Here is a 19,264-nt window from a genome sequence, read left to right on the forward strand (position 1 = left end):
TGGTTAATGAAGAGTTGATATGTCTGGTTAATGAAGAGTTGATATGTCTGGTTAATGAAGAGTTGATATGTCTGGTTAATGAAGAGTTGATATGTCTGGTTAATGAAGAGTTGATATGTCTGGTTGATGAAGAGTTGATATGTCTGGTTGATGAAGAGTTGATATGTCTGGTTAATGAAGAGTTGATATGTCTGGTTAATGAAGAGTTGATATGTCTGGTTAATGAAGAGTTGATATGTCTGGTTGATGAAGAGTTGATATGTCTGGTTAATGAAGAGTTGATATGTCTGGTTGATGAAGAGTTGATATGTCTGGTTAATGAAGAGTTGATATGTCTGGTTAATGAAGAGTTGATATGTCTGGTTAATGAAGAGTTGATATGTCTGGTTAATGAAGAGTTGATATGTCTGGTTAATGCAGCCAGAGAGTTGATATGTCTGGTTAATGAAGAGTTGATATGTCTGGTTAATGCAGCCAGAGAGTTGATATGTCTGGTTAATGAAGAGTTGATATGTCTGGTTAATGAAGAGTTGATATGTCTGGTTAATGAAGAGTTGATATGTCTGGTTGATGCAGCCAGAGAGTTGATATGTCTGGTTAATGAAGAGTTGATATGTCTGGTTAATGAAGAGTTGATATGTCTGGTTAATGCAGCCAGAGAATTGATATGTCTGGTTGATGCAGCCAGAGTTGATATGTCTGGTTAATGAAGAGGTGATATGTCTGGTTGATGAAGAGTTGATATGTCTGGTTGATGAAGAGTTGATATGTCTGGTTAATGAAGAGTTGATATGTCTGGTTCATGAAGCTATTCACACATTTTGTATGGTTGCATAGAAATGGTATATTATTGGTCCACGGGACCCGTCATTATTTTTCTCGGGAAACAGGAAGGAGCTGGGTGGGGAAGTCCCGGGATACCGGCCACCGGTATTAAACCCTAACACACACACTCTCACATCTGCAGTTCAGTTTCAGCATGAGGTGTTACTAATTACTTTAGTGAGCAGCAGAGAGAGAGAACATTAGCTGTGTGTGAAAGGGAGAGAGGGAGGAAGAGGAGAGAGAGGGAGGAAGAGGAGAGAGGGGGAGAAAGAGGAGAGAGGGGGAGGAAGAGAGCCCATCTAATGTGTATTAGGAATGTTCTCCAACTGATTTGACATGGGGAATAGTTTTAGAGAACACTAAAAAACAACGTCCTACTGTGGGAATTTCAGTCCTTCAGCATCACTTTTTCTGCAGGTTTTCTCATAGTTCTATTTAGTCATGTTCCCAGAACGTTCAGAGAATGTTAAGAAGCAACGTTCTTCAGTGGTAATGCCAGTCCTTCAGCATGTTTTCTGCAGGTTTTCTCATGGTTCTATTTAGTCATGTTCTAAGAAAGTTATTTCAAGACATCTACATTCTGTTCTCAGCCTTGACAAAACTCTCTCTATCCTCTAGTTAAGTGTGTTCAGGTGTGTTGCCAAGCCCACTAACTGGCTACACCTGATGTTCATAGTGCTCGTTTCCTTTGAAATGTGGTCTGTTTGAATAGACCAAAATGAACAGCTTTGTATGCATAAACAAACATGGCATGTTAGCTCCATCCTGGTGGCCCAGTGGACTAATTCCAGGGATAGAGAACACAAGCTCATAGGTTCAAATCTCACTGACTTTGTGCCACAATAAAAATAAATGTGTTTGCATGACTAATACCTAAGCAGATAAATGTCCATGTGTTCAATATGTGCTCTGTGTTAATTAAATCTTATTGAAAGTTTAAAGGAAGTTATTGAAAAACCTCCAAATAACCACGCTGAATCACAACTGGCCGTGATCGGCCCTGCGCCGTCCGGGTTTTGGCTGGTGTAGGCCGTGATTGGCCCAGCGCCGTCCGGGTTTTGGCTGGTGTAGGCCGTGATTGGCCCTGCGCCGTCCGGGTTTGGCTGGTGTAGGCCGTGATTGGCCCTGCGCCGTCCGGGTTTTGCTGGTGTAAGCCGTGATTGGCCCTGCGCCGTCCGGGTTTGGCTGGTGTAGGCCGTGATTGGCCCAGCGCCGTCCGGGTTTGGCTGGTGTAGGCCGTGATTGGCCCTGCGCCGTCCGGGTTTGGCTGGTGTAGGCCGTGATTGTAAATAACAATTTGTTCTTAGCTGACTTGCCTAGTTAAATAAATTAATGGATAGAGATACATGGTCTTCGCATACTGAGACAGAGGAGCACTGTTTTGCCTAGTTAAATAAAGAGATACACATACTGAGACAGAGGAGCACTGTTTTGCCTAGTTAAATAAAGAGATACACATACTGAGACAGATGAGCACTGTTTTGCCTAGTTAAATAAAGAGATACACATACTGAGACAGAGGAGCACTGTTTTGCCTAGTTAAATAAAGAGATACACATACTGAGACAGAGGAACACTGTTTTGCTCAGATCTCCGGTTATATCGTTGGTTCCTTGGAGGTTGTGGAAATGAACCTGTTTTTGTTTCCAATTGGTTCTGTGAACGAAGCCATACGTTTCCTGACCAGTAAAACTAAACGTGTTTGAATCATTCTGAGAAGGAAGAGAACATTTAGCCTGTTCTGGGAACTAAAATGTTTAGGTTGCAGGGAGGTTCTGAGAATGTTTAGGATGCAGGGAGGTTCTGAGAACGTTTAGGATGCAGGGAGGTTCTGAGAATGTTTAGGATGCAGGGAGGTTCTGAGAATGTTTAGGATGCAGGGAGGTACTGAGAATGTTTAGGATGCAGGGAGGTTCTGAGAATGTTTAGGATGCAGGGAGGTTCTGAGAATGTTTAGGATGCAGGGAGGTTCTGAGAATGTTTAGGATGCAGGGAGGTTTTGAGAATGTTTAGGATGCAGGGAGGTTCTGAGAATGTTTAGGATGCAGGGAGGTTCTGAGAATGTTTAGGATGCAGGGAGGTTCTGAGAACGTTTTATTATGGTTCTGAGAATGTTTTCTTCTGAGGTTTTCTGTTCTTAGAACGTCAATAAATTATTGGTTAGTTACAAAGAAAAAGCCATATCTCTGTCCAGTGTCTGTTGTTTTGCCCATCTTAATCTTTTCTTTTTATTGGCCAGTCTGAGATATGGCTTTTTCTTTATAACTCTGTCTAGAAGGCCAGCATCCCGGAGTTGCCTCTTCACTGTTGACGTTGAGACTGGTGTTTTGCGGGTACTATTTAATGAAGCTGCCAGTTGAGGACTTGTGAGGCGTCTGTTTCTCAAACTAGACACTCTAATGTACTTGTCCTCTTGCTCAGTTGTGCACCGGGGCCTCCCACCCCTCTTTCTATTCTGGTTAGAGCCAGTTTGCGCTGTTCTGTGAAGGGAGTAGCGTTGTACGAGATCTTCAGTTTCTTGGCCATTTCTCACATGGAACAGCCTTCATTTCTCACATGGAACAGCCTTCATTTCTCACATGGAACAGCCTTCATTTCTCACATGGAATAGCCTTCATTTCTCACATGGAAAAGCCTTCATTTCTCACATGGAACAGCCTTCATTTCTCACATGGAACAGCCTTCATTTCTCACATGGAAAAGCCTTCATTTCTCAGAACAAGAATAGACTGACGAGTTTCAGAAGAAAGTTATTTGTTTCTGGCCATTTTGAGTCTGTAATCGAACCCACAAATGCTGATGCTCCAGATACTCAACTAGTCTAAATAAGGCCAGTTTTATTGCTTTTTTAATCAGAACAACAGTTTTCAGCCGTGCTAACATAATTGCAAAAGGGTTTTCTAATGATCAATTAGCCTTTTAAAATGATACACTTGGATTAGCTAAAACATTTCTAAGTGACCCCAAACTTTTGAACGGAAGTGTATATCCAGTGGAGAGAAAAAAACTGTCCTGAGCAGGAAACTCTGAGGGCCCGGAATAGGCTGATTGATACAATGTTGCACATCACTATCCACAGTGTTGGTCCAGCCCAAGTGATGATTTGATACAATGTTGCACATCACTAGCAATAGCTCAACTCAAGACAGATGGAAAGGGAGGCAGACAGACGGAGTAGATACTACTGTTTTTATTTGTTGACTTCAGGTTCTACTGTATTTTACTAGTTGATGGTGGAAGTTCTAGGTCTACTGTATTTTACTAGTTGATGATGGAAGGTCTACTGTATTTTACTAGTTGATGATGGAAGTTCTAGGTCTACTGTATTTTACTAGTTGATGATGGAAGTTCTAGGTCTACTGTATTTTACTAGTTGATGATGGAAGGTCTACTGTATTTTACTAGTTGATGATGGAAGGTCTACTGTATTTTACTAGTTGATGATGGAAGTTCTAGGTCTACTGTATTTTACTAGTTGATGATGGAAGTTCTAGGTCTACTGTATTTTACTAGTTGATGGTGGAAGTTCTAGGTCTACTGTATTTTACTAGTTGATGATGGAAGGTCTACTGTATTTTACTAGTTGATGATGGAAGTTCTAGGTCTACTGTATTTTACTAGTTGATGATGGAAGGTCTACTGTATTTTACTAGTTGATGATGGAAGGTCTACTGTATTTTACTAGTTGATGATGGAAGTTCTAGGTCTACTGTATTTTACTAGTTGATGATGGAAGTTCTAGGTCTACTGTATTTTACTAGTTGATGGTGGAAGTTCTAGGTCTACTGTATTTTACTAGTTGATGATGGAAGGTCTACTGTATTTTACTAGTTGATGATGGAAGTTCTAGGTCTACTGTATTTTACTAGTTGATGATGGAAGGTCTACTGTATTTTACTAGTTGATGATGGAAGGTCTACTGTATTTTACTAGTTGATGATGGAAGTTCTAGGTCTACTGTATTTTACTAGTTGATGATGGAAGTTCTAGGTCTACTGTATTTTACTAGTTGATGGTGGAAGTTCTAGGTCTACTGTATTTTACTAGTTGATGATGGAAGGTCTACTGTATTTTACTAGTTGATGATGGAAGGTCTACTGTATTTTACTAGTTGATGATGGAAGTTCTAGTTCTACTGTATTTTACTAGTTGATGGTGGAAGTTCTAGTTCTACTGTATTTTACTAGTTGATGATGGAAGTTCTAGGTCTACTGTATTTTACTAGTTGATGATGGAAGTTCTAGGTCTACTGTATTTTACTAGTTGATGATGGACGTTCTAGGTCTACTGTATTTTACTAGTTGATGATGGAAGGTCTACTGTATTTTACTAGTTGATGATGGAAGTTCTAGGTCTACTGTATTTTACTAGTTGATGATGGAAGGTCTACTGTATTTTACTAGTTGATGATGGAAGTTCTAGTTCTACTGTATTTTACTAGTTGATGGTGGAAGTTCTAGTTCTACTGTATTTTACTAGTTGATGATGGAAGTTCTAGGTCTACTGTATTTTACTAGTTGATGATGGAAGTTCTAGGTCTACTGTATTTTACTAGTTGATGATGGACGTTCTAGGTCTACTGTATTTTACTAGTTGATGATGGAAGGTCTACTGTATTTTACTAGTTGATGATGGAAGGTCTACTGTATTTTACTAGTTGATGATGGAAGGTCTACTGTATTTTACTAGTTGATGGAAGGTCTAGGTCTACTGTATTTTACTAGTTGATGATGGACGTTCTAGGTCTACTGTATTTTACTAGTTGATACCTGGGTACAGAGGGCTGTGTGTTACCTGGGTACAGAGGGCTGTGTGTTACCTGGGTACAGAGGGCTGTGTGTTACCTGGGTACAGAGGGCTGGGTGTTACCTGGGTACAGAGGGATGTGTGTTACCTGGGTACAGAGGGCTGTGTGTTACCTGGGTACAGAGGGCTGTGTGTTACCTGGGTACAGAGGGTTGGGTGTTACCTGGGTACAGAGGGCTGTGTGTTACCTGGGTACAGAGGGCTGTGTGTTACCTGGGTACAGAGGGCTGTGTGTTACCTGGGTACAGAGGGCTGTGTGTTACCTGGGTACAGAGGGCTGTGTGTTACCTGGGTACAGAGCTCTGCTGATCATGCCTGGAAGTATGATGAATATGAAGGGTAACATCTTGAGGTAGGACGCCAGGATAGAAGCTCCTTTGGCATGAGACAGGTTCTTAGCTGACAGGGACCTCTGCACGATGACCTAAACACACACAGACACACACACACACACACACACACACGAATGTTTGAGAAAATAAAGAGTGTCTTCATGACCAATAGAAACAGTCCTGTGTAATAACTGTCTGGACGTTAACTGAACGGTGACACGAGTCAGGCAGTATGGGTCAGGGTCAGGGCAGTGTGTTAGTATGTAGATCTAACTGTAGTCAGGCAGTATGGGTCAGGGCAGGGTGTTAGTATGTAGATCTAACTGTAGTCAGGCAGTATGGGTCAGGGTCAGGACAGTGTGTTAGTATGTAGATCTAACTGTAGTCAGGCAGTATGGGTCAGGGCAGGGTGTTAGTATGTAGATCTAACTGTAGTCAGGCAGTATGGGTCAGGGTCAGGACAGTGTGTTAGTATGTAGATCTAACTGTAGTCAGGCAGTATGGGTCAGGGCAGTGTGTTAGTATGTAGATCTAACTGTAGTCAGGCAGTATGGGTCAGGGCAGGGTGTTAGTATGTAGATCTAACTGTAGTCAGGCAGTATGGGTCAGGGTCAGGACAGTGTGTTAGTATGTAGATCTAACTGTAGTCAGGCAGTATGGGTCAGGGCAGTGTGTTAGTATGTAGATCTAACTGTAGTCAGGCAGTATGGGTCAGGGCAGTGTGTTAGTATGTAGATCTAACTGTAGTCAGGCAGTATGGGTCAGGGCAGGGTGTTAGTATGTAGATCTAACTGTAGTCAGGCAGTATGGGTCAGGGCAGGGTGTTAGTATGTAGATCTAACTGTAGTCAGGCAGTATGGGTCAGGGTCAGGGCAGTGTGTTAGTATGTAGATCTAACTGTAGTCAGGCAGTATGGGTCAGGGTCAGGGCAGTGTGTTAGTATGTAGATCTAACTGTAGTCAGGCAGTATGGGTCAGGGCAGTGTGTTAGTATGTAGATCTAACTGTAGTCAGGCAGTATGGGTCAGGGTCAGGGCAGTGTGTTAGTATGTAGATCTAACTGTAGTCAGGCAGTATGGGTCAGGGTCAGGGCAGTGTGTTAGTATGTAGATCTAACTGTAGTCAGGCAGTATGGATCAGGGTCAGGGCAGTGTGTTAGTATGTAGATCTAACTGTAGTCAGGCAGTATGGGTCAGGGTCAGGGCAGTGTGTTAGTATGTAGATCTAACTGTAGTCAGGCAGTATGGGTCAGGGCAGTGTGTTAGTATGTAGATCTAACTGTAGTCAGGCAGTATGGGTCAGGGTCAGGGCAGTGTGTTAGTATGTAGATCTAACTGTAGTCAGGCAGTATGGATCAGGGTCAGGGCAGTGTGTTAGTATGTAGATCTAACTGTAGTCAGGCAGTATGGATCAGGGTCAGGGCAGTGTGTTAGTATGTAGATCTAACTGTAGTCAGGCAGTATGGGTCAGGGCAGTGTGTTAGTATGTAGATCTAACTGTAGTCAGGCAGTATGGGTCAGGGTCAGGGCAGGGTGTTAGTATGTAGATCTAACTGTAGTCAGGCAGTATGGGTCAGGGCAGGGTGTTAGTATGTAGATCTAACTGTAGTCAGGCAGTATGGGTCAGGGCAGGGTGTTAGTATGTAGATCTAACTGTAGTCAGGCAGTATGGGTCAGGGTCAGGGCAGGGTGTTAGTATGTAGATCTAACTGTAGTCAGGCAGTATGGGTCAGGGCAGTGTGTTAGTATGTAGATCTAACTGTAGTCAGGCAGTATGGGTCAGGGCAGTGTGTTAGTATGTAGATCTAACTGTAGTCAGGCAGTATGGGTCAGGGCAGGGTGTTAGTATGTAGATCTAACTGTAGTCAGGCAGTATGGGTCAGGGTCAGGGCAGTGTGTTAGTATGTAGATCTAACTGTAGTCAGGCAGTATGGGTCAGGGTCAGGGCAGTGTGTTAGTATGTAGATCTAACTGTAGTCAGGCAGTATGGGTCAGGGCAGTGTGTTAGTATGTAGATCTAACTGTAGTCAGGCAGTATGGGTCAGGGTCAGGGCAGGGTGTTAGTATGTAGATCTAACTGTAGTCAGGCAGTATGGGTCAGGGTCAGGGCAGTGTGTTAGTATGTAGATCTAACTGTAGTCAGGCAGTATGGATCAGGGTCAGGGCAGTGTGTTAGTATGTAGATCTAACTGTAGTCAGGCAGTATGGGTCAGGGCAGTGTGTTAGTATGTAGATCTAACTGTAGTCAGGCAGTATGGGTCAGGGTCAGGGCAGGGTGTTAGTATGTAGATCTAACTGTAGTCAGGCAGTATGGGTCAGGGCAGGGTGTTAGTATGTAGATCTAACTGTAGTCAGGCAGTATGGGTCAGGGCAGGGTGTTAGTATGTAGATCTAACTGTAGTCAGGCAGTATGGGTCAGGGTCAGGGCAGGGTGTTAGTATGTAGATCTAACTGTAGTCAGGCAGTATGGGTCAGGGCAGTGTGTTAGTATGTAGATCTAACTGTAGTCAGGCAGTATGGGTCAGGGCAGGGTGTTAGTATGTAGATCTAACTGTAGTCAGGCAGTATGGGTCAGGGTCAGGGCAGTGTGTTAGTATGTAGATCTAACTGTAGTCAGGCAGTATGGGTCAGGGTCAGGGCAGTGTGTTAGTATGTAGATCTAACTGTAGTCAGGCAGTATGGGTCAGGGCAGTGTGTTAGTATGTAGATCTAACTGTAGTCAGGCAGTATGGGTCAGGGTCAGGGCAGGGTGTTAGTATGTAGATCTAACTGTAGTCAGGCAGTATGGGTCAGGGTCAGGACAGTGTGTTAGTATGTAGATCTAACTGTAGTCAGGCAGTATGGGTCAGGGCAGGGTGTTAGTATGTAGATCTAACTGTAGTCAGGCAGTATGGGTCAGGGTCAGGGCAGTGTGTTAGTATGTAGATCTAACTGTAGTCAGGCAGTATGGGTCAGGGCAGTGTGTTAGTATGTAGATCTAACTGTAGTCAGGCAGTATGGGTCAGGGCAGGGTGTTAGTATGTAGATCTAACTGTAGTCAGGCAGTATGGGTCAGGGCAGTGTGTTAGTATGTAGATCTAACTGTAGTCAGGCAGTATGGGTCAGGGCAGTGTGTTAGTATGTAGATCTAACTGTAGTCAGGCAGTATGGGTCAGGGTCAGGGCAGTGTGTTAGTATGTAGATCTAACTGTAGTCAGGCAGTATGGGTCAGGGCAGGGTGTTAGTATGTAGATCTAACTGTAGTCAGGCAGTATGGGTCAGGGCAGTGTGTTAGTATGTAGATCTAACTGTAGTCAGGCAGTATGGGTCAGGGCAGGGTGTTAGTATGTAGATCTAACTGTAGTCAGGCAGTATGGGTCAGGGTCAGGGCAGTGTGTTAGTATGTAGATCTAACTGTAGTCAGGCAGTATGGGTCAGGGCAGTGTGTTAGTATGTAGATCTAACTGTAGTCAGGCAGTATGGGTCAGGGTCAGGGCAGTGTGTTAGTATGTAGATCTAACTGTAGTCAGGCAGTATGGATCAGGGTCAGGGCAGTGTGTTAGTATGTAGATCTAACTGTAGTCAGGCAGTATGGGTCAGGGTCAGGGCAGTGTGTTAGTATGTAGATCTAACTGTAGTCAGGCAGTATGGGTCAGGGCAGTGTGTTAGTATGTAGATCTAACTGTAGTCAGGCAGTATGGGTCAGGGCAGGGTGTTAGTATGTAGATCTAACTGTAGTCAGGCAGTATGGGTCAGGGCAGTGTGTTAGTATGTAGATCTAACTGTAGTCAGGCAGTATGGGTCAGGGCAGTGTGTTAGTATGTAGATCTAACTGTAGTCAGGCAGTATGGGTCAGGGCAGGGTGTTAGTATGTAGATCTAACTGTAGTCAGGCAGTATGGGTCAGGGTCAGGGCAGTGTGTTAGTATGTAGATCTAACTGTAGTCAGGCAGTATGGGTCAGGGCAGTGTGTTAGTATGTAGATCTAACTGTAGTCAGGCAGTATGGGTCAGGGTCAGGGCAGTGTGTTAGTATGTAGATCTAACTGTAGTCAGGCAGTATGGATCAGGGTCAGGGCAGTGTGTTAGTATGTAGATCTAACTGTAGTCAGGCAGTATGGGTCAGGGCAGTGTGTTAGTATGTAGATCTAACTGTAGTCAGGCAGTATGGGTCAGGGTCAGGGCAGGGTGTTAGTATGTAGATCTAACTGTAGTCAGGCAGTATGGGTCAGGGCAGGGTGTTAGTATGTAGATCTAACTGTAGTCAGGCAGTATGGATCAGGGTCAGGACAGTGTGTTAGTATGTAGATCTAACTGTAGTCAGGCAGTATGGGTCAGGGCAGGGTGTTAGTATGTAGATCTAACTGTAGTCAGGCAGTATGGGTCAGGGTCAGGGCAGTGTGTTAGTATGTAGATCTAACTGTAGTCAGGCAGTATGGGTCAGGGTCAGGGCAGTGTGTTAGTATGTAGATCTAACTGTAGTCAGGCAGTATGGGTCAGGGCAGTGTGTTAGTATGTAGATCTAACTGTAGTCAGGCAGTATGGGTCAGGGTCAGGACAGGGTGTTAGTATGTAGATCTAACTGTAGTCAGGCAGTATGGGTCAGGGTCAGGACAGGGTGTTAGTATGTAGATCTAACTGTAGTCAGGCAGTATGGGTCAGGGCAGTGTGTTAGTATGTAGATCTAACTGTAGTCAGGCAGTATGGGTCAGGGTCAGGGCAGGGTGTTAGTATGTAGATCTAACTGTAGTCAGGCAGTATGGGTCAGGGTCAGGACAGTGTGTTAGTATGTAGATCTAACTGTAGTCAGGCAGTATGGGTCAGGGCAGTGTGTTAGTATGTAGATCTAACTGTAGTCAGGCAGTATGGGTCAGGGTCAGGGCAGTGTGTTAGTATGTAGATCTAACTGTAGTCAGGCAGTATGGGTCAGGGTCAGGGCAGTGTGTTAGTATGTAGATCTAACTGTAGTCAGGCAGTATGGGTCAGGGTCAGGGCAGTGTGTTAGTATGTAGATCTAACTGTAGTCAGGCAGTATGGGTCAGGGCAGTGTGTTAGTATGTAGATCTAACTGTAGTCAGGCAGTATGGATCAGGGTCAGGGCAGGGTGTTAGTATGTAGATCTAACTGTAGTCAGGCAGTATGGGTCAGGGTCAGGGTGTTAGTATGTAGATCTAACTGTAGTCAGGCAGTATGGATCAGGGTCAGGGCAGTGTGTTAGTATGTAGATCTAACTGTAGTCAGGCAGTATGGGTCAGGGTCAGGGCAGGGTGTTAGTATGTAGATCTAACTGTAGTCAGGCAGTATGGGTCAGGGTCAGGGCAGGGTGTTAGTATGTAGATCTAACTGCAGTCAGGCAGTATGGGTCAGGGCAGTGTGTTAGTATGTAGATCTAACTGTAGTCAGGCAGTATGGGTCAGGGTCAGGGCAGTGTGTTAGTATGTAGATCTAACTGTAGTCAGGCAGTATGGGTCAGGGCAGTGTGTTAGTATGTAGATCTAACTGTAGTCAGGCAGTATGGGTCAGGGCAGTGTGTTAGTATGTAGATCTAACTGTAGTCAGGCAGTATGGGTCAGGGTCAGGGCAGTGTGTTAGTATGTAGATCTAACTGTAGTCAGGCAGTATGGGTCAGGGCAGTGTGTTAGTATGTAGATCTAACTGTAGTCAGGCAGTATGGGTCAGGGTCAGGGCAGGGTGTTAGTATGTAGATCTAACTGTAGTCAGGCAGTATGTGTCAGGTTAGTGTGTTAGTATGTAGATCTAACTGTAGTCAGGCAGTATGGGTCAGGGCAGTGTGTTAGTATGTAGATCTAACTGTAGTCAGGCAGTATGGGTCAGGGCAGGGTGTTAGTATGTAGATCTAACTGTAGTCAGGCAGTATGGGTCAGGGTCAGGGCAGTGTGTTAGTATGTAGATCTAACTGTAGTCAGGCAGTATGGGTCAGGGCAGTGTGTTAGTATGTAGATCTAACTGTAGTCAGGCAGTATGGATCAGGGTCAGGGCAGTGTGTAAGTATGTAGATCTAACTGTAGTCAGGCAGTATGTGTCAGGTTAGTGTGTTAGTATGTCGATCTAACTGTAGTCAGGCAGTATGGGTCAGGGCAGTGTGTTAGTATGTCGATCTAACTGTAGTCAGGCAGTATGGGTCAGGGCAGTGTGTTAGTATGTAGATCTAACTGTAGTCAGGCAGTATGGATCAGGGTCAGGGCAGTGTGTTAGTATGTAGATCTAACTGTAGTCAGGCAGTATGGGTCAGGGCAGTGTGTTAGTATGTAGATCTAACTGTAGTCAGGCAGTATGGGTCAGGGCAGTGTGTTAGTATGTAGATCTAACTGTAGTCAGGCAGTATGGGTCAGGGCAGTGTGTTAGTATGTAGATCTAACTGTAGTCAGGCAGTATGGGTCAGGGCAGTGTGTTAGTATGTAGATCTAACTGTAGTCAGGCAGTATGGGTCAGGGTCAGGGCAGGGTGTTAGTATGTAGATCTAACTGTAGTCAGGCAGTATGGGTCAGGGCAGTGTGTTAGTATGTAGATCTAACTGTAGTCAGGCAGTATGGGTCAGGGCAGTGTGTTAGTATGTAGATCTAACTGTAGTCAGGCAGTATGGGTCAGGGCAGGGTGTTAGTATGTAGATCTAACTGTAGTCAGGCAGTATGGGTCAGGGCAGTGTGTTAGTATGTAGATCTAACTGTAGTCAGGCAGTATGGGTCAGGGTCAGGGCAGTGTGTTAGTATGTAGATCTAACTGTAGTCAGGCAGTATGGATCAGGGTCAGGGCAGTGTGTTAGTATGTAGATCTAACTGTAGTCAGGCAGTATGGATCAGGGTCAGGGCAGTGTGTTAGTATGTAGATCTAACTGTAGTCAGGCAGTATGGGTCAGGGCAGTGTGTTAGTATGTAGATCTAACTGTAGTCAGGCAGTATGGATCAGGGTCAGGGCAGTGTGTTAGTATGTAGATCTAACTGTAGTCAGGCAGTATGGGTCAGGACAGTGTGTTAGTATGTAGATCTAACTGTAGTCAGGCAGTATGGGTCAGGGTCAGGGCAGTGTGTTAGTATGTAGATCTAACTGTAGTCAGGCAGTATGGGTCAGGGCAGTGTGTTAGTATGTAGATCTAACTGTAGTCAGGCAGTATGGGTCAGGGCAGTGTGTTAGTATGTAGATCTAACTGTAGTCAGGCAGTATGGATCAGGGTCAGGGCAGGGTGTTAGTATGTAGATCTAACTGTAGTCAAGCAGTATGTGTCAGGTTAGTGTGTTAGTATGTCGATCTAACTGTAGTCAGGCAGTATGGGTCAGGGCAGTGTGTTAGTATGTAGATCTAACTGTAGTCAGGCAGTATGGGTCAGGGTCAGGGCAGGGTGTTAGTATGTAGATCTAACTGTAGTCAGGCAGTATGGGTCAGGGTCAGGGCAGTGTGTTAGTATGTAGATCTAACTGTAGTCAGGCAGTATGGGTCAGGGTCAGGGCAGGGTGTTAGTATGTAGATCTAACTGTAGTCAGGCAGTATGGGTCAGGGTCAGGACAGTGTGTTAGTATGTAGATCTAACTGTAGTCAGGCAGTATGGGTCAGGGTCAGGGCAGTGTGTTAGTATGTAGATCTAACTGTAGTCAGGCAGTATGGGTCAGGGCAGGGTGTTAGTATGTAGATCTAACTGTAGTCAGGCAGTATGGGTCAGGGCAGTGTGTTAGTATGTAGATCTAACTGTAGTCAGGCAGTATGGGTCAGGGCAGTGTGTTAGTATGTAGATCTAACTGTAGTCAGGCAGTATGGGTCAGGGTCAGGGCAGTGTGTTAGTATGTAGATCTAACTGTAGTCAGGCAGTATGGGTCAGGGCAGTGTGTTAGTATGTAGATCTAACTGTAGTCAGGCAGTATGGGTCAGGGCAGTGTGTTAGTATGTAGATCTAACTGTAGTCAGGCAGTATGGGTCAGGGTCAGGGCAGTGTGTTAGTATGTAGATCTAACTGTAGTCAGGCAGTATGGGTCAGGGTCAGGGCAGTGTGTTAGTATGTAGATCTAACTGTAGTCAGGCAGTATGGGTCAGGGTCAGGGCAGGGTGTTAGTATGTAGATCTAACTGTAGTCAGGCAGTATGGGTCAGGGCAGTGTGTTAGTATGTAGATCTAACTGTAGTCAGGCAGTATGGATCAGGGTCAGGGCAGTGTGTTAGTATGTAGATCTAACTGTAGTCAGGCAGTATGGGTCAGGGCAGTGTGTTAGTATGTAGATCTAACTGTAGTCAGGCAGTATGGGTCAGGGCAGTGTGTTAGTATGTAGATCTAACTGTAGTCAGGCAGTATGGGTCAGGGTCAGGGCAGTGTGTTAGTATGTAGATCTAACTGTAGTCAGGCAGTATGGGTCAGGGTCAGGGCAGGGTGTTAGTATGTAGATCTAACTGTAGTCAGGCAGTATGGGTCAGGGCAGTGTGTTAGTATGTAGATCTAACTGTAGTCAGGCAGTATGGGTCAGGGCAGTGTGTTAGTATGTAGATCTAACTGTAGTCAGGCAGTATGGGTCAGGGCAGTGTGTTAGTATGTAGATCTAACTGTAGTCAGGCAGTATGGGTCAGGGCAGGGTGTTAGTATGTAGATCTAACTGTAGTCAGGCAGTATGGGTCAGGGCAGGGTGTTAGTATGTAGATCTAACTGTAGTCAGGCAGTATGGGTCAGGGTCAGGACAGTGTGTTAGTATGTAGATCTAACTGTAGTCAGGCAGTATGGATCAGGGCAGTGTGTTAGTATGTAGATCTAACTGTAGTCAGGCAGTATGGATCAGGGCAGTGTGTTAGTATGTAGATCTAACTGTAGTCAGGCAGTATGGGTCAGGGTCAGGACAGTGTGTTAGTATGTAGATCTAACTGTAGTCAGGCAGTATGGATCAGGGTCAGGGCAGTGTGTTAGTATGTAGATCTAACTGTAGTCAGGCAGTATGGGTCAGGGCAGTGTGTTAGTATGTAGATCTAACTGTAGTCAGGCAGTATGGGTCAGGGCAGTGTGTTAGTATGTAGATCTAACTGTAGTCAGGCAGTATGGGTCAGGGCAGTGTGTTAGTATGTAGATCTAACTGTAGTCAGACAGTATGGGTCAGGGCAGTGTGTTAGTATGTAGATCTAACTGTAGTCAGGCAGTATGGGTCAGGGCAGTGTGTTAGTATGTAGATCTAACTGTAGTCAGGCAGTATGGGTCAGGGTCAGGACAGTGTGTTAGTATGTAGATCTAACTGTAGTCAGGCAGTATGGGTCAGGGTCAGGGCAGTGTGTTAGTATGTAGATCTAACTGTAGTCAGGCAGTATGGATCAGGGTCAGGGCAGTGTGTTAGTATGTAGATCTAACTGTAGTCAAGCAGTATGGGTCAGGGCAGTGTGGTAGTATGTAGATCTAACTGTAGTCAGGCAGTATGGGTCAGGGCAGGGTGTTAGTATGTAGATCTAACTGTAGTCAGGCAGTATGGGTCAGGGCAGGGTGTTAGTATGTAGATCTAACTGTAGTCAGGCAGTATGGGTCAGGGTCAGGGCAGTGTGTTAGTATGTAGATCTAACTGTAGTCAGGCAGTATGGGTCAGGGTCAAGGCAGTGTGTTAGTATGTAGATCTAACTGTAGTCAGGCAGTATGGATCAGGGTCAGGGCAGTGTGTTAGTATGTAGATCTAACTGTAGTCAGGCAGTATGGGTCAGGGTCAGGGCAGTGTGTTAGTATGTAGATCTAACTGTAGTCAGGCAGTATGGGTCAGGGCAGTGTGTTAGTATGTAGATCTAACTGTAGTCAGGCAGTATGGGTCAGGGCAGTGTGTTAGTATGTAGATCTAACTGTAGTCAGGCAGTATGGGTCAGGGTCAGGGCAGGGTGTTAGTATGTAGATCTAACTGTAGTCAGGCAGTATGGGTCAGGGTCAGGGCAGTGTGTTAGTATGTAGATCTAACTGTAGTCAGGCAGTATGGATCAGGGCAGGGTGTTAGTATGTAGATCTAACTGTAGTCAGGCAGTATGGATCAGGGTCAGGGCAGTGTGTTAGTATGTAGATCTAACTGTAGTCAGGCAGTATGGGTCAGGGCAGTGTGTTAGTATGTAGATCTAACTGTAGTCAGGCAGTATGGGTCAGGGTCAGGGCAGGGTGTTAGTATGTAGATCTAACTGTAGTCAGGCAGTATGGGTCAGGGTCAGGGCAGTGTGTTAGTATGTAGATCTAACTGTAGTCAGGCAGTATGGGTCAGGGTCAGGGCAGGGTGTTAGTATGTAGATCTAACTGTAGTCAAGCAGTATGTGTCAGGTTAGTGTGTTAGTATGACGATCTAACTGTAGTCATGCAGTATGGGTCAGGGCAGGGTGTTAGTATGTAGATCTAACTGTAGTCAGGCAGTATGGGTCAGGGTCAGGGCAGTGTGTTAGTATGTAGATCTAACTGTAGTCAGGCAGTATGGGTCAGGGTCAGGGCAGTGTGTTAGTATGTAGATCTAACTGTAGTCAGGCAGTATGGGTCAGGGCAGTGTGTTAGTATGTAGATCTAACTGTAGTCAGGCAGTATGGGTCAGGGCAGTGTGTTAGTATGTAGATCTAACTGTAGTCAGGCAGTATGGGTCAGGGCAGTGTGTTAGTATGTAGATCTAACTGTAGTCAGGCAGTATGGGTCAGGGCAGTGTGTTAGTATGTAGATCTAACTGTAGTCAGGCAGTATGGGTCAGGGTCAGGGCAGGGTGTTAGTATGTAGATCTAACTGTAGTCAGGCAGTATGGGTCAGGGTCAGGGCAGTGTGTTAGTATGTAGATCTAACTGTAGTCAGGCAGTATGGATCAGGGTCAGGGCAGTGTGTAAGTATGTAGATCTAACTGTAGTCAGGCAGTATGTGTCAGGTTAGTGTGTTAGTATGTCGATCTAACTGTAGTCAGGCAGTATGGGTCAGGGCAGTGTGTTAGTATGTCGATCTAACTGTAGTCAGGCAGTATGGGTCAGGGCAGTGTGTTAGTATGTAGATCTAACTGTAGTCAGGCAGTATGGGTCAGGGCAGTGTGTTAGTATGTAGATCTAACTGTAGTCAGGCAGTATGGGTCAGGGTCAGGGCAGTGTGTTAGTATGTAGATCTAACTGTAGTCAGGCAGTATGGGTCAGGGTCAGGGCAGTGTGTTAGTATGTAGATCTAACTGTAGTCAGGCAGTATGGGTCAGGGCAGGGTGTTAGTATGTAGATCTAACTGTAGTCAGGCAGTATGGGTCAGGGCAGTGTGTTAGTATGTAGATCTAACTGTAGTCAGGCAGTATGGGTCAGGGTCAGGTTAGTGTGTTAGTATGTAGATCTAACTGTAGTCAGGCAGTATGGGTCAGGGCAGTGTGTTAGTATGTAGATCTAACTGTAGTCAGGCAGTATGGGTCAGGGCAGTGTGTTAGTATGTAGATCTAACTGTAGTCAGGCAGTATGGGTCAGGGTCAGGGCAGGGTGTTAGTATGTAGATCTAACTGTAGTCAGGCAGTATGGGTCAGGGTCAGGGCAGTGTGTTAGTATGTAGATCTAACTGTAGTCAGGCAGTATGGGTCAGGGTCAGGGCAGTGTGTTAGTATGTAGATCTAACTGTAGTCAGGCAGTATGGGTCAGGGTCAGGGCAGGGTGTTAGTATGTAGATCTAACTGTAGTCAGGCAGTATGGGTCAGGGCAGTGTGTTAGTATGTAGATCTAACTGTAGTCAGGCAGTATGGGTCAGGGTCAGGTCAGGGTGTTAGTATGTAGATCTAACTGTAGTCAGGCAGTATGGGTCAGGGCAGGGTGTTAGTATGTAGATCTAACTGTAGTCAGGCAGTATGGATCAGGGTCAGGGCAGTGTGTTAGTATGTAGATCTAACTGTAGTCAGGCAGTATGGGTCAGGGCAGTGTGTTAGTATGTAGATCTAACTGTAGTCAGGCAGTATGGGTCAGGACAGTGTGTTAGTATGTAGATCTAACTCTCCCTCTCTCTCTGACTCAGTCTAACGCTCCCTCTCTCTCTCTGACTCAGTCTAATGCTCCCTCTCTCTCTCTGACTCAGTCTAATGCTCCCTTTCTCTCTGACTCAGTCTAACGCTCCCTCTCTCTCAGTCTAACGCTCTCTCTCTGACTCAGTCTAACGCTCCCTCTCTCTCTCTGACTCAGTCTAACGCTACCTCTTTCTCTCTGACTCAGTCTAGCGCGCCCTCTCTCTCTGACTCAGTCTAACGCTTCCTCTCTCTCTCTCTGACTCAGTCTAACGATCCCTCTCTCTCTGACTCAGTCTAATGCTCCCTCTCTCTCTGACTCAGTCTAATGCTCCCTTTCTCTCTGACTCAGTCTAACGCTCCCTCTCTCTCTCTGACTCAGTCTAACGCTCCCTCTCTCTCTCTGACTCAGTCTAACGCTCCCTCTCTCTCTGACTCAGCCTAATGCTCCATCTCTCTCTCTGACTCAGTCCAACTCCCTCTCTCTCTGACTCAGTCTAACACTCCCTCTCTCTCTCTGACTCAGTCTAACGCTCCCTCTCTCTCTCTGACTCAGTCTAACACTCCCTCTCTCTCTCTGACTCAGTCTAACGCTCCCTCTCTCTCTCTGACTCAGTCTAACGCTCCCTCTCTCTCTCTGACTCAGTCTAACGCTCCCTCTCTCTCTGACTCAGTCTAGCGCGCCCTCTCGCTCTCAGTCTAACACTCCCTCTCTCTCTGACTCAGTCTAACGCTCCCTCTCTCTCTCTGACTCAGTCTAACGCTCCCTCTCTCTCTCTGACTCAGTCTAACGCTCCCTCTCTCTCTCTGACTCAGTCTAACACTCCCTCTCTCTCTCTGACCCAGTCTAACACTCCCTCTCTCTCTCTGACTCAGTCTAACGATCCCTCTCTCTCTCTGACTCAGTCTAACGTTCCCTCTCTCTCTGACTCAGTCTAGCGCGCCCTCTCTCTCTGACTCAGTCTAATGCTCCCTCTCTCTCTCTGACTCAGTCTAACGCTCCCTCTCTCTCTCTGACTCAGTCTAACACTCCCTCTCTCTCTCTGACTCATTCTAACACTCCCTCTCTCTCTCTGACTCATTCTAACACTCCCTCTCTCTCTCTGACTCAGTCTAACACTCCCTCTCTCTCTCTGACTCAGTCTAACACTCCCTCTCTCTCTCTGACTCAGTCTAACACTCCCTCTCTCTCTCTGACTCAGTCTAACGCTCCCTCTCTCTCTCTGACTCAGTCTAACGCTCCCTCTCTCTCTCTGACTCAGTCTAACGCTCCCTCTCTCTCTGACTCAGTCTAGCGCGCCCTCTCGCTCTGTCTAACACTCCCTCTCTCTCTGACTCAGTCTAATGCTCCCTCTCTCTCTGACTCAGTCTAGCGCGCCCTCTCGCTCTCAGTC

General features: G+C 45.6%; 2 protein-coding genes across 5 annotated transcripts in view; one reads left to right on the top strand and one right to left on the bottom strand.

The window, feature by feature from the left end:
• Positions 1-19,264, bottom strand: part of slc5a10 (solute carrier family 5 member 10) — a 91,405-nt gene that overhangs the window by 39,365 nt on the left and 32,776 nt on the right. For all 3 annotated transcript variants that reach the window (XM_090194618.1, XM_090194619.1, XM_090194620.1), the window contains one exon: positions 5,920-6,055. In XM_090194618.1, coding sequence (XP_090050744.1) covers positions 5,920-6,055 — 136 coding nt within the window. The remainder of the gene's footprint in view (positions 1-5,919; positions 6,056-19,264) is intronic.
• sack1gb (scaffolding CK1 anchoring protein Gb) overlaps positions 1-19,264 on the top strand; it is a 39,903-nt gene that overhangs the window by 18,449 nt on the left and 2,190 nt on the right. The gene's annotated exons all lie outside the window — the stretch shown is intronic.

Source organism: Oncorhynchus mykiss, chromosome 13 (assembly GCF_057628025.1).
Source record: "Oncorhynchus mykiss isolate SJ-2025 chromosome 13, ASM5762802v1, whole genome shotgun sequence".
NCBI lineage: Eukaryota > Metazoa > Chordata > Actinopteri > Salmoniformes > Salmonidae > Oncorhynchus > Oncorhynchus mykiss.